Source organism: Myotis daubentonii, chromosome 8 (genome assembly GCF_963259705.1).
Source record: "Myotis daubentonii chromosome 8, mMyoDau2.1, whole genome shotgun sequence".
Taxonomy (NCBI): Eukaryota; Metazoa; Chordata; class Mammalia; order Chiroptera; family Vespertilionidae; genus Myotis; species Myotis daubentonii.
In genome coordinates this window covers 63254786-63267059 of record NC_081847.1, presented here as the reverse complement: position 1 = coordinate 63267059, position 12274 = coordinate 63254786, and the positions used below count along the sequence as shown (strand labels likewise).

General features: G+C 35.1%; 1 protein-coding gene across 12 annotated transcripts in view; it reads left to right on the top strand.

The window, feature by feature from the left end:
* Positions 1-12274, top strand: part of PPP4R1 (protein phosphatase 4 regulatory subunit 1) — a 61758-nt gene that overhangs the window by 28771 nt on the left and 20713 nt on the right. For all 12 annotated transcript variants that reach the window (XM_059706633.1, XM_059706634.1, XM_059706627.1 and 9 more), the window contains 3 exons: positions 977-1135; positions 3325-3452; positions 10907-11427. In XM_059706633.1, coding sequence (XP_059562616.1) covers positions 977-1135; positions 3325-3452; positions 10907-11427 — 808 coding nt within the window. The remainder of the gene's footprint in view (positions 1-976; positions 1136-3324; positions 3453-10906; positions 11428-12274) is intronic.

The following is a 12274-nucleotide window of genomic DNA, read 5'->3' as shown; positions in this document are numbered from 1 at the left end:
ACTGAGTATTAATTAATGCTAAACAGGTCTTCTAAATTTTGTTAAAATCGAATACTTTAGCCGAAACCGGTTTGGCTCAGTGGATAGAGCATCGGCCTGCGGACTGAAAGGTCCCAGGTTCGATTCCGGTCAAGGGCATGTACCTGGGTTGCGGGCACATCCCCAGTAGGAGGTGTGCAGGAGGCAGCTGATCGATGTTTCTCTCTCATCGATGTTTCTAACTCTCTCTCTCCCTTCCTCTCTGTAAAAAATCAATAAAATATATTTTTAAAAAAATAAAATAAAATAAATAAAATAGAATCGAATACTTTAAAACACTGTAAAAGTAGAAAATGAAATAAAACTACACAAATACTTCAGAGATATTGTGAGTTTGGTTCCATACCTCCACAATAAAGTAAATGTCACAGTAAAGAGAGTCACGTGAATTTTTTGGTTTCCCAGTACATATAAAAATTATGTTTATATTATACTGTGGTCCATTAAATGTGCAATAGCATTATATCTAAAAAAAAAATGTACATACCTTAATTTAAAAATACTTTATTGTGCCCTGGCCAGTGTTGTGTTGTTCAGTGATTGGAGCATCAGACCGCACACCAGAGGGTCGTTTGTTCAATTCCCTGTCTGAGGGTTGCAAGTTTGATCCCTGGCACCAGTCAGGGTGCATGTGGGAGACAACTGTCGATGTGTCTCTTTCACATGAATGTTTCTATTTCTCTCTCTCCCTCCCAACCTCCCTCCTTTCCTTCCACTCTCTAAAAATCAATGGGAAAAATATCCTTGGGTGGGGATTAATTTAAATTAAAAAAAAATACTTTATTCCTAAAAAATGCTAGCCATCGTCTGAGTCTGATGAAAAAATGGTGGCAATAGACTTGCTTCATGCAGGGTTGCCAGAGTGAAGCACAATAAAATGAGGTGTGCCTGTATTGCACTCTGTTTGTCTGCCTAACGAAACACTGTCCTTGCATAGCTACCTAGGTTTTTTCAACTTTGTTCTGATAACGTATGGGGAGTCCGGAAAGCTTGTGCTGAATGCTTCATGGCGGTTTCATGTGCAACATGTCAAGAAATCCGACGGACTAAATTATCAGCACTATTTATTAATTTGATCAGTGATCCTTCACGTTGGGTAGGTTTTTGTTTTAATTACTATTTTTGTAAATAATACATTTTACAGAAAACATGATTTGGAGTTCATAATTCAAGTAATAATTTGTTATTTAAGGCATGTTATTGTTCATTCTAGGAATAGACAATAGATAGACAGCTGTATTAACTTACTTTTTTTAAACTGGACAAACTTTCTGTTCAAATATAAAACATGTTCATTCCATTGCTATGATGTAGTCTATTGATTTTCAGGTTTTAAGCAGGGGTGGGGAACATCTGGCCCACAGGTTATATAAGGCCCACGAAATCATTTGGTCTGGCCCTACCAAGGCATTAGGGGTGACCAAATATGCAGGCTAATGTTTAAGTTGATAATTTTGTATGGCCCTTGGCAGAAAAAAGGTTCCCTACCCTTGTACACTAACCTTTAATATCTGGCATGTCTCACTTGGGCATAGTGTAATAATTCTTTATATGTTGGATTTTGCTAGTATTCTGTTAAGGATTTTTATATTCATACTAGGGGCCCGGTGCACGAAATTCGTGCACTGGGTGTGTGTGGGGGGGGAGTGTCCCTCAGCCCAGCCTGCCCCCTCTCACATACTGGGAGCCCTCAGGCGTTGACCCCCATCACCCTCCAATCGCAGGATCGGCCCCTTGCCCAGGCCTGACGCCTCTGGCCTAGGCGTCCGGCCCGGGCAGCGGAGACCTGCAGCTGCAGCGGCCCCACGATCGTGGGCTCCGCTTTAGGCCCAGGCAAGGGACCCCTAGCTCCTGGGACTGCCAGCTTCGACCGTGCCCAGCTCCCATCGCTGGCTCCACCCCTACTTCCTGCTATCACTGGCCAGGGCGGAAAAGGCACCTGATTCTCCGATCATGGCTGGGCCCCAGGGCCACCTTTGCCCTGCCCCCCAGCTCTTAGCTCCCCCCTGGGTTTCCGATCACTGTCAGTGGCAGGGGGCTTCTTCCTGCTTTCCCTTTCGCCTCCCTGCATTGTGCCTACATATGCAAATTAACCGCCATCTTGTTGGCAGTTAACTGCCAATCTTAGTTGGCAGTTAATTTGCATATAGCCCTGATTAGCCAATGAAAAGCGTAGCTCGTACGCCAATTACCATTTTTCTCTTTTATTAGTGTTGATATGAGGTAATGGTCTGTAGTTTTTTCTTCTATGGCTTTTTATTATTTTTGCTATCAGGGTAATAATGGCCCCATAGAACAAGTTGGGAAGTGTTTCCTAGTCTTCTATGGTTTGGGAAGAATTGGTAATAATTCTCTTTTAAATGTTAAATGTTTAATAGAATTCAGGAGTGAAGCCAAGCCATCTGGGCCTGGGCTTTTCTTTGTGGGTATAGTCTTTTTTATTACCAGTTTAATCTCTTCACTTGTTATAGGTCTATCCATATTATCTATTTCTTCAAATATTTTGTCTTCTCTCTTCTTCTGGTATTCCCATTTACACATACGTTGGTGTGCTTAAATGGTGTCTCGCATTATTCTGAGATCGTGTTTATTTTCTTCCTATTCTCTTTTCTTCACCTTGTATAAGTTATATTGATATACCTCCATCCTTCTATTTCCTCCCATGAACATCTCCTTTACAAATGCTTGTGGTTTTTAATCATATTTACAGACATAATACAGGAACACAGTATGAAGTATAATTCTATAACCTTTTCAGTTCTCCTACTTGAGACATTTATTGATAACAGTAATATATGCTTCCAGAGTTTTGTGAAAAATATTTTAAGTCAATATTGTATTCCTGATGAGCATGTATAGTTCCCATACATCTGCCTTGCTTCCTTGTAGTGAATAAATTACAGTCTTTCCTATCCTAAAACATTAAACAGATTTATCACATTTTGTGGACTTTACAGCTTTATATTTTCTGTTTGGCATCTTGATTTTATTTGTTCTTATTGTTCCTGAGAACACAACAGGACTTTCTTTAGTTTTGTTCCATATAAATGTTTTATAGGATCTCATATTCATACTCTCATGGTTTAAATATTCAAGCCAGGATAAAAAAGAAAGTAGTGTATAAAGAACTTTAAATCTAGCTGAGGAATGATTTATAGTTCTGAATCTGTGTTTCTTTTAGGAAAACTTTATTATTATCTTAAACATACTTCATTAAGTATGTGGAAAGTAGATTGTTAATAATCCCATATTTTATGTTTCATGACTGTTTTTCTTTTCTTCTAGGTTCGCCAAGCAGCTTTTCAGTCTCTGGGACCTTTCATATCTACTTTTGCTAATCCATCAAGCTCAGGCCAGTATTTTAAAGAAGAAAGCAAAAGTTCAGAAAATACGTCAGTAGAAGACAAAAATAGGTATAAATTTTTAAAACTTTGCTTCCAGTTTTACTGCTTGGGAACATTTTCTTTTTCATTTTCACTATTTTATAATAAGTTCTTTTTGGAGAATTTTCTGTTTCTCTTGATTATACAAATTGGTAAATATTTTTATAGTTCTGGTTTTAAATACATTTGTTAAACGTTTTGGTTGCTTGTATATTAAATGAGTAAATGAAGATGCACGTGACACACTTAGTTTGAAGCTAGTCACATGGAAAACTATAAATGATGGATTCAATAGTAGTTTGGAATAAGTTTACTTAATAAATTATTACCCAGGAAATAATCTGTTGACATTTAGAATATATGAGGTAATGGTTGTACAACTTAAAGGGTTTGGTTTTTTAAGGAATAAATCCTAACTTAGGTATATATTTTAGTATATAGTTCATTTCTTACTATTATTTTTCCTTCCAATCAGTTATTTAATTGTGGATCTTGGATTCTCTGTCTACAGAATGATGATAGTAATTTCAGTTGAGGAGGAAAGTATTCTAAGGATTAGCACCGAATTTCTGTACTTAGTAACTAGAATATCAATTTTAAGTGTATTAAACTAATAGGGCAACAGGTTTTTAAATGAAACTTAGAGGACAACTCATTTTTATTTTAAAATTTTTGCATTTAAAGAATTTAATTAAGTTTTAGTTTTTTAAAATTATATTACATACTTAGGGAAAAAACAATTCAAACATTGCTTAGTGCATGGGAATTAAGCTCAAATTTTTGCAGGTGTACATTTGAAATAATTGAATACCTGTTTTTGAAACAGCCCCTACTATAATGCTTGAGTTACCATAGTGCTTTGTCCCTCCCTTGTCATAATGCTAATGGACATTTTCTTCTGTAGGTCTTGATACTGTGATATTTGCTTTCTTGGTGTTTTGATTTGGCAGTTCTTCCTTTCTTCTCTGCTGCCTTGTTTTACCTTTTTGCCTGTTCTCCTACTGTCCTGCTGAATAGCCAAACAAACCTGAGGTACTGTTTTTTGTAAAGGAAGAAAAATCACCCTAAACCTGCCTTCCTAGCAAGCACAATCAGTTCTTTCGAAAACAGCTGCTGCAAGGAATTTGACAAAAATACTGATTGGGGGTGGGGGATGTTATCTGCTTTTCATTTTTAAAGTCAGTATGTATTTTCCCTATCTAATTGTACAAAGGCTATGATGTAACTTATTTATTTTTAAAACTGGAGACAGTCTAGTAAGTGAAAATAAAAATTTACAGAAAATTGCATAACATAGGGATAAGGAAACTTTCTGTAAAGGCCAAATGTTTTCAGTCTCTGTCACAACTACTCAGTTCTGCCTTTGCAGTGTGTAGCAGCCATAGGCAGTACCTAAACAGATGGGCTTGGCTCTGTATCAATAAAACTTCATTGGCAAAAATAGTTGCTGTGGCTATCACGGCCAATAGTTTTGCTCACTGCCAGTATTGGACATTATTGGAAGAGCTATTTAAAGGAAGTTATCTTTTAGCTACAAACCTTAATTTCTCTTCCATTGTATTTTGAGGTATGTCTTAATGTCAAGCCAATACTATTTGTAATATTGGATTTTCACTACTTTATATAACTTTATTGAAATGTGTTAATGGTGTAAGGGAGAGAAGAAAGAATTCCTGACTAAGGAAGTTTGTTAAAAACATTGTAAAAACTTTTGTATAGTTTTACTTCCTAGCTTCAAAAAGAGTCGTCCTATATATTATTAATCTCATAACCATTAATTTGTTTGCCCTCTCTTAAATACTGCACTGGCTTTTGTTTTAAACTGATGTTTTATTATTTAGGATTGATTGAGCAAAAATTAATTGAGCACCTACTAATAACCAGCTACTGTATATAGAGAACTTGATACCTGTTCTCACGGTCCTCTCAGTTTCCTAGAATTCAGATTTCTCAACTATGTTACAAAATAAGGTTTTGGCAATGTATTTCCATTACTACTTATTATGTATTGTTTCTTCTGACCCTGGAAACATTTGCTATCATTTAACAGTGTTTGAAGAATTTATTAATTATAAACATCTAACTTTATCTTTCATTCACCCCAGAGTAGGCTATTTCAATGGTTCTTTGAAGGTGTTAGTAAAAGCTACTTTAGAAGACTATTTTCAAACTTGCATTTCTAAATTATGTCAAACCAACGATTACATTATTCTTTGAACACATTGTTCTTATGGTTCTCGATGCTTTCTTTCTGGGAAGCCCTGCTGTTCATTTGTACCTTATTTAACACAGTCAGTGTCAGTGTGTTTGCTGTCTCTAGACTCACTACCTCCAAGAATATATCCCTGCATTTTTTCAGGAAATTCATAGCTTTTGCATCTTGGCTGTCAGTAGGACTAGAATGAGAATAATTTTTCGTCAGGTCTTTTTTTTCTTTCAATTTTAAATGTATTTTTTATTGTTGATAGTATTACAAATATCTCCCATCCCCCCCTTTCCACCCTCCTCCCAGTCTCTTACACACCCCTATCTTTTTAATTGTGTATTTCTGTATGTCATCTAATAGACTACAAGTCCATCCTGCGTAGCAATGTGGTTTTTTTTTTTATCTTCGTACTCTTAACACCTTCTTTTGGTCTGGCACATAGTTGGCACGTAATAAATTTTGAGTGACTTATTATAAGGAAGTATATTTAATTTTAAAAATCCTTAAATGATGAGCCACTTACACTAGTTTTTGTCAGTTTAGGTTAATGCCAACTATGTGAAAGTAATATTGTTATTGGTACAAATTCGGAAATATTTCACAGTTAAAACTTCATTTATTTAATTCACAGCACTTGGAAGATGTATCTTGGAGAGTGCTGTTTGCTTTTATCTCAGGATACAGTGTTTCTTTAACCAGATGTTCTATAGGTCATTTTCTCCTTGAAAAACGGGTACAGGTACTCATTTTCTAGGCCCACGGTCTCTAGTCAGGAACTCTGCAAATATTAATCATAAACTAAAGGAAACTTAAGGTTCTTTTTGAGAGAAATTTCTGGCTTACTCTCTGGTGCTCTTATTGCCTACGATCTCTTGGGAAATAATTCTCATTATGCAGAATCATGTCTCCTCAATTTTCAAGAAATGTTTGCTTGTATAATGGCATTTCGAAGTCCGATAATTCAGAATATCAGAATTTTGGCATCTAGCAGCTTGATCTTGCATTGACTCTTATCCAGTTCTAGGAAAAATCTGTATTTATTATTATTTTTAATATGTTTTTGTTGATTTCAGAGAGGAAGGGGAGAGAGATAGAAACATTATAGTGATGAGAGAGAATCATTGATTGGTTGCCTCCTGCACAACCCCTACTGGGGATAGAGCCCTCAACCTGGGGCATGTGCCCTGACTGGGAATCAAACCATGACCTCCAGGTTCATAGGTTGAGGCTCAACCACTGAGCCACTCCAGCGAGGCAGGAAAATCTGTATTTAGAGAACTTTTATTTTTTGACAATTTGAAGCAACTATAGTTCATACATGTATAATTCTTCCCAAAATTTAATACTAGGAAATCTTTTTTTTTTCTTTTAAAAACTGTACAAACTAGTAATTTTACATTAGTCAAGTAGAATTACTTGGCTGTTCTTTTTGTTTTTTTAGGCTAAGAATATTAAAATGTAGTATTCCTTTTTTAAAAATGTGTTTTTATTGATTTTAAAGAAAGAGTAAGGGGCAGTGGGGGGAGAGAGAGAGAGAAACATCAATTTGCTGCCTCTTACATGTACCCCAATCAGGGATCGAGCAGCAGCCATGGCAAAATTTAATATTCTTAATTAATTTTAATATTAAAACTTAATTTGACTGCTAAGGTAAAAATAATGATCAAGGAACTTCATGCCCTTGGAATAGTTTTATATACTTAATTGCATTCTTTTTGTATATTTTAAATGGAACTTTCTAAAATTCATCAGATAATAGTTGAAGTATTACAAGTTTTACTCATTTGCTCCCTACCCCCACAAAACAATACCTTGTTACTATAATTTTTAAAATTTAGTTTGCATATCAGAAAAATTGCAAAAATAAAAGAGAATTCCATATACCCTTTACTCAGATTCTCCACATGTCAACATTTTACCATATTTGCTTTATTATTCCTTTTTTCTGAGTTTTTGAGAATAAATTTTAGACATGTGAAAACTGTTTTACTTTTTTTACTTTCTTAAATATTTTACTGTGTATTTCCTCAAAACATAGACATTAATATAACCACACAGTCTAATTACCAAAATTAAGAAATTAGTGTAGATACAATACTGTCGTCTTAATCTAAAGACTTTATTCAGATTTTACCAATTATTCCACTAATGTTCTTTTTTTTTTAATTTTTTTAAAATGTTTTTATTGATTTCAGAGAGAGGAAGGGAGAAGAAGAGAGAGGTAAAATCATCAATGATGAGAGAGAATCATGGATTGGCTGCCTCCTGCATGTCCCCGACTGGGGATTGAGCCCACAACCCAGGTATGTGCCCAGATCAAGAATCAAACTGAGACCTCCTCATTCATAGGTCGACAATCAGTGAGCCACATTGGTGAGCCACTAATGTTTTTTAAAACAAAAGAAAAAATATATTTTAATAAGAACAACATAATTGGAAAATATTACATAATTCATACACATATAGAAGACATTTGTTTTGCATAATAGCACTAGCTTTAAGAACTCCTTTGGAGAGGGAAAGGATCTTATAAGCCATCTAAGCCAGTTCCTCATTTTTATGAATAAGGAGTACATGAGGAATGTGAGTCCTTAAAAGGCTTGGAGTTTTAGATTAATGTAGTGCCAATACTAGGATAAGTATCTAAGAATTTGCAATTCAATCTTTTCACAGTTGTAACAGAATTTTATTATGTGTGCATACTATATATTTTACAGTTAATAAGAGTGGAAGGGGGGGGGGGGAAGAATGTGAGGGCAACACCAGAATTTAAAATGTCTCTGTCATATTTTCAGATGACTTATTAGATATTTTTATCTCTATTTTAAAACTTTTTAAAAATAATTATGTGTTTTTTAAAAGTGTTTCTGATAATGTGAACATTGCTATTAGATAAAGCCACATCAGAGGAAAGGTGATACTTTCATGAGATTGTGTATGGTTGACTATTAAACATGTATGGGATTTACATAGTTGTTAACGTCACCTTCCACTTTTGCATAGTTCTGGCAGGCCTGCGGTTTAATATCTTTCATTGTGTGCATGTAAAGGCACATAATGTTTCATGGAAACAATTTTAATCCCCCCCCACACACACACATACATACTCATTTTACAAATTACCTACATATCCATCCTTCTCTCATGTTTCTTAGAGTTTTCTCTTCATCTATCCATCTGTGTTCTTGAGCCCATATTCTTATTGCTTTATCATTATTTCATCATTCTCCTATGTCCCCAGTTCCCTCATCTCTTAAAACCCTTTCTTTAAGCCTAAAATATACTCATCTTTACTATCCCTTATATAAGAAAAATGCCTTCACTCTGTGTTATTCTGTGTGACTGCTGTGTTTTCCTTCATTCATATTTCTTGCCTTACATCTAAGCCCTACACATGTCCCTCTGACTTGATGACCTCCCAATCTGTCTCCAGTGTCTGACCAGTTTCCCATGGACATCACCACCACCTTTGACATAGACACCTAACTCAGTCTGTCCAAACTGGAACTCATTAGCTTTCTCATTGAATTGTTCTTGCATTTTCCACTTTTAGTTGGTGCTACCAGTATCTAATCTGTTGCTCTAGCCAGAAATCTGGATATCTTCCCAGATACCTCCCTTTGTTTCTCCAGCATGCAGTAAATGAACAAGTCCTATTGGTTTTGTCATCATTGAATGTGTTTACTTCTACTGTAACCCCAAATACAGTGCCTTCATTCAGAAAGTCATCACTGCCTATCACCTACTCTCTGTTTCCTGCCTCTTGTCTCACCTCCAACCAATTTTCTGTACTGCTTCCAGAATGGTCTTTCAAAAATAACATCTAAAAATGTAAGTCTCTTAATTCCTACCTTATTTCCTATAGCCCATACGATAAATTCCAGAGGTATTTAGTATGGAATATAGTGATTTGTGCAAAGTTTTTCATCCTTGTCATCTATCATTTCCTTCTTTTAGCCATAATAAACTCATTGCTCTTTTATGAATGTGTTCTACCACCTTTATCACCCTTATCTTTGCATATGCTGTTTCTTCTTTCCATACATTTTCTTCCCCTTAGCCTCATAAACATTTATTGGTTCTTCTAAATACAACTTATATCATTTCCTCTGAAGCCTTTTAATTTCAACTCTCATTTCTATCTCCTGTGTTCATTGTGCATACTTATATATTTACCATGCTACCTGACAATTATTTGCTTATAAGTTCTTTTTTTTCTATTTGCTTCTAATTATAGTCTCATGAATAACATCTACATTTCACATATGAATCCTCAATATCCATTTTATTTCTGGTTCCTAGTAGGTGCTCAGTATATATTAGTAAATTTAATCGAGTCTAATGAAATGTAGGGGATAAACATTAATGTAGTGCTTTAATTTACATAATGAATGGCGATAATCTGTGGTCTTTAGGAATTTGTACCATCTGTCTTTATCAATTAAGTCATGGCTCCATTTTGGTTAAAACCTATCGGAGTAGAGCTGGAAAGTGAAAAGAGCTGGAAGAAATAAAAATAACTTAAAACACTTGAGTGGATTTCTATATATTTTCTGAGATAGTAAATAAAATCTTTTGTAATGCTGTGTAGAGGTTTTTTTATTTTTTAAATATTAATTTTTAAAATTGATTTTAGAGAGGAAGGGAGAGGGAGAGATATAGATACATCAATGAGAGAGAAAATCATTGATCGGCTGCCTCCTGAACACCCAAGATTGGGGATTGAACCCGGGCATATGCCTAACCAGGAATTGAATCATGACCTTTTGGTTCATAGGTCAACACTCAACCACTAAGCCACGCCAGTCAAGCTTTCTTTTCTTTTTAATGTAAGCAAATAGGTTTTAATTCTCAGCTTCTCACTATGTCATTGGAGCAGAGTGGCAGTGCCATAATCCTAAAAATCAAGTAACTTTAAAAATGTGTCTATCTTAAAATGCATTGTAGGACTTTACCTTCCTACTATTTTTTATTAATTATTGAAATTATCATGGTATTGTAGGATTCCAGGATTCTTAAATGTTATTGCCTCCAACTAATATCTAATGCTTTAATATCTAGACTTAGGCTTAACACATGTTTACATCTCTGAACACAGAACAACTGATGGAAAAAGAAGCATTATCAGTAATTTATGCAAATTACTCAATATGTATGGATACTCTGTACTTCGTAATATTTAGCTCATTTAAATGCTTTATGTAGTATCTGTCATTGATTTTTTTTCAGTAATTATTTTTATACTTTCATTTTTTCCCCCCAAATGAAACAATAAAAGGATCAGAGATCAAGAAGTCCCAGAGGATGTACAAATCAGGCCAGAGGATGTTCCTTCAGATCCCAGTATTAGTAATTCCAGTGTCAAACTGGAAAACATGGAAGATCATACTGAAACAACTAGGAAATCTCCAGGTGAAATAAGTGTTCCAATGGACAGTTCTTTACTTTGTACTTTGTCCTCAGACTCTCATCAGGAAGCAGCTAGTAATGAAAATGATAAAAAACCTGGTAACTCCAAATCTACATTACGGCCAGAGGTTGGCACCAGTTCACAAGATTCTGCTCTCTTAGATCAGGAATTATACAACTCTTTCCATTTCTGGAGGACTCCTCTTCCTGAAATAGATCTAGATATAGAACTTGAGCAGGGCTCTGGGAATAAACTCAACCCAGAGAGACCAGAAGAAACACCTGAAGCAACCATACCAGGTTCTTCAAACATCACTATGGCCACCAGAAAGGAACTTGAAGAAATGATAGAAAATCTAGAGCCGCATATTGATGATCCGGATGTTAGAGGTATGGAATATTTAATCAAGTTCTTTATTCTAAAGTTGGTATAAAGTGTTTGCTTACCTTTTTTCCAGAAAAAATAAAAAATGCCTTCTTAAAAATTTGATCATTGTCATCATGTCTTGTCTTGATAACTACAATATTTTTAGGTAATTTCATTTAGATAAGCTCATCACTGTGTTCCTAACTAGTATTTACAGATTTGTTGATTCATAAATCTCTAAAATTTTCACAATCATTCAAACAGTGTTTTACATTTACGGTTTTAAATATTGTCCTGCCTTAACTATTTTGCTCTAGGTCTCATTAGCTTTTTCATAAAATAGCAGAGGACGCAGAGTTTTTAAAGGAAGGACCATGCGTTATTAATAGCTGACAAAAATAACCTATTTTTCTGTGGAATATGATGTGTTTTGAGAGCTGTAGACGTCTGTCTATAAGAGTCAATTAGCTTACTTTCTCAGTTTCGACTTTTTTCCATTGGATTACACATTTATCACATTATTTCCTTGTGAATGCAGCCATAAAGTTGTTCTGTGTTCAAATCAAAAGTTGCCTCTCATTAAGTGGAATATGTGTTCCCAGTGTGTGGGAACCAGATGTCCTGACGCAGTCCTGTTCTACTTGCTGAGGCTTGGGAAGTGAGCAGGGCAGAACCTGAGCAGATGTTATCTTCCTGCCCCTTTGAAGACTGAGGCTTCCTGATGACTCATAACTGTACTCGGTGAAATCTGAGATGCTATTTAAAACAATTTTGACAAATCCTATAATTAGAGGTCTTTAGAACGTATATCTTTTTGTGGATATTTTTTGGCCTTGTTCTAAAAGCTAAAATTTATAAACTATTGTTTTG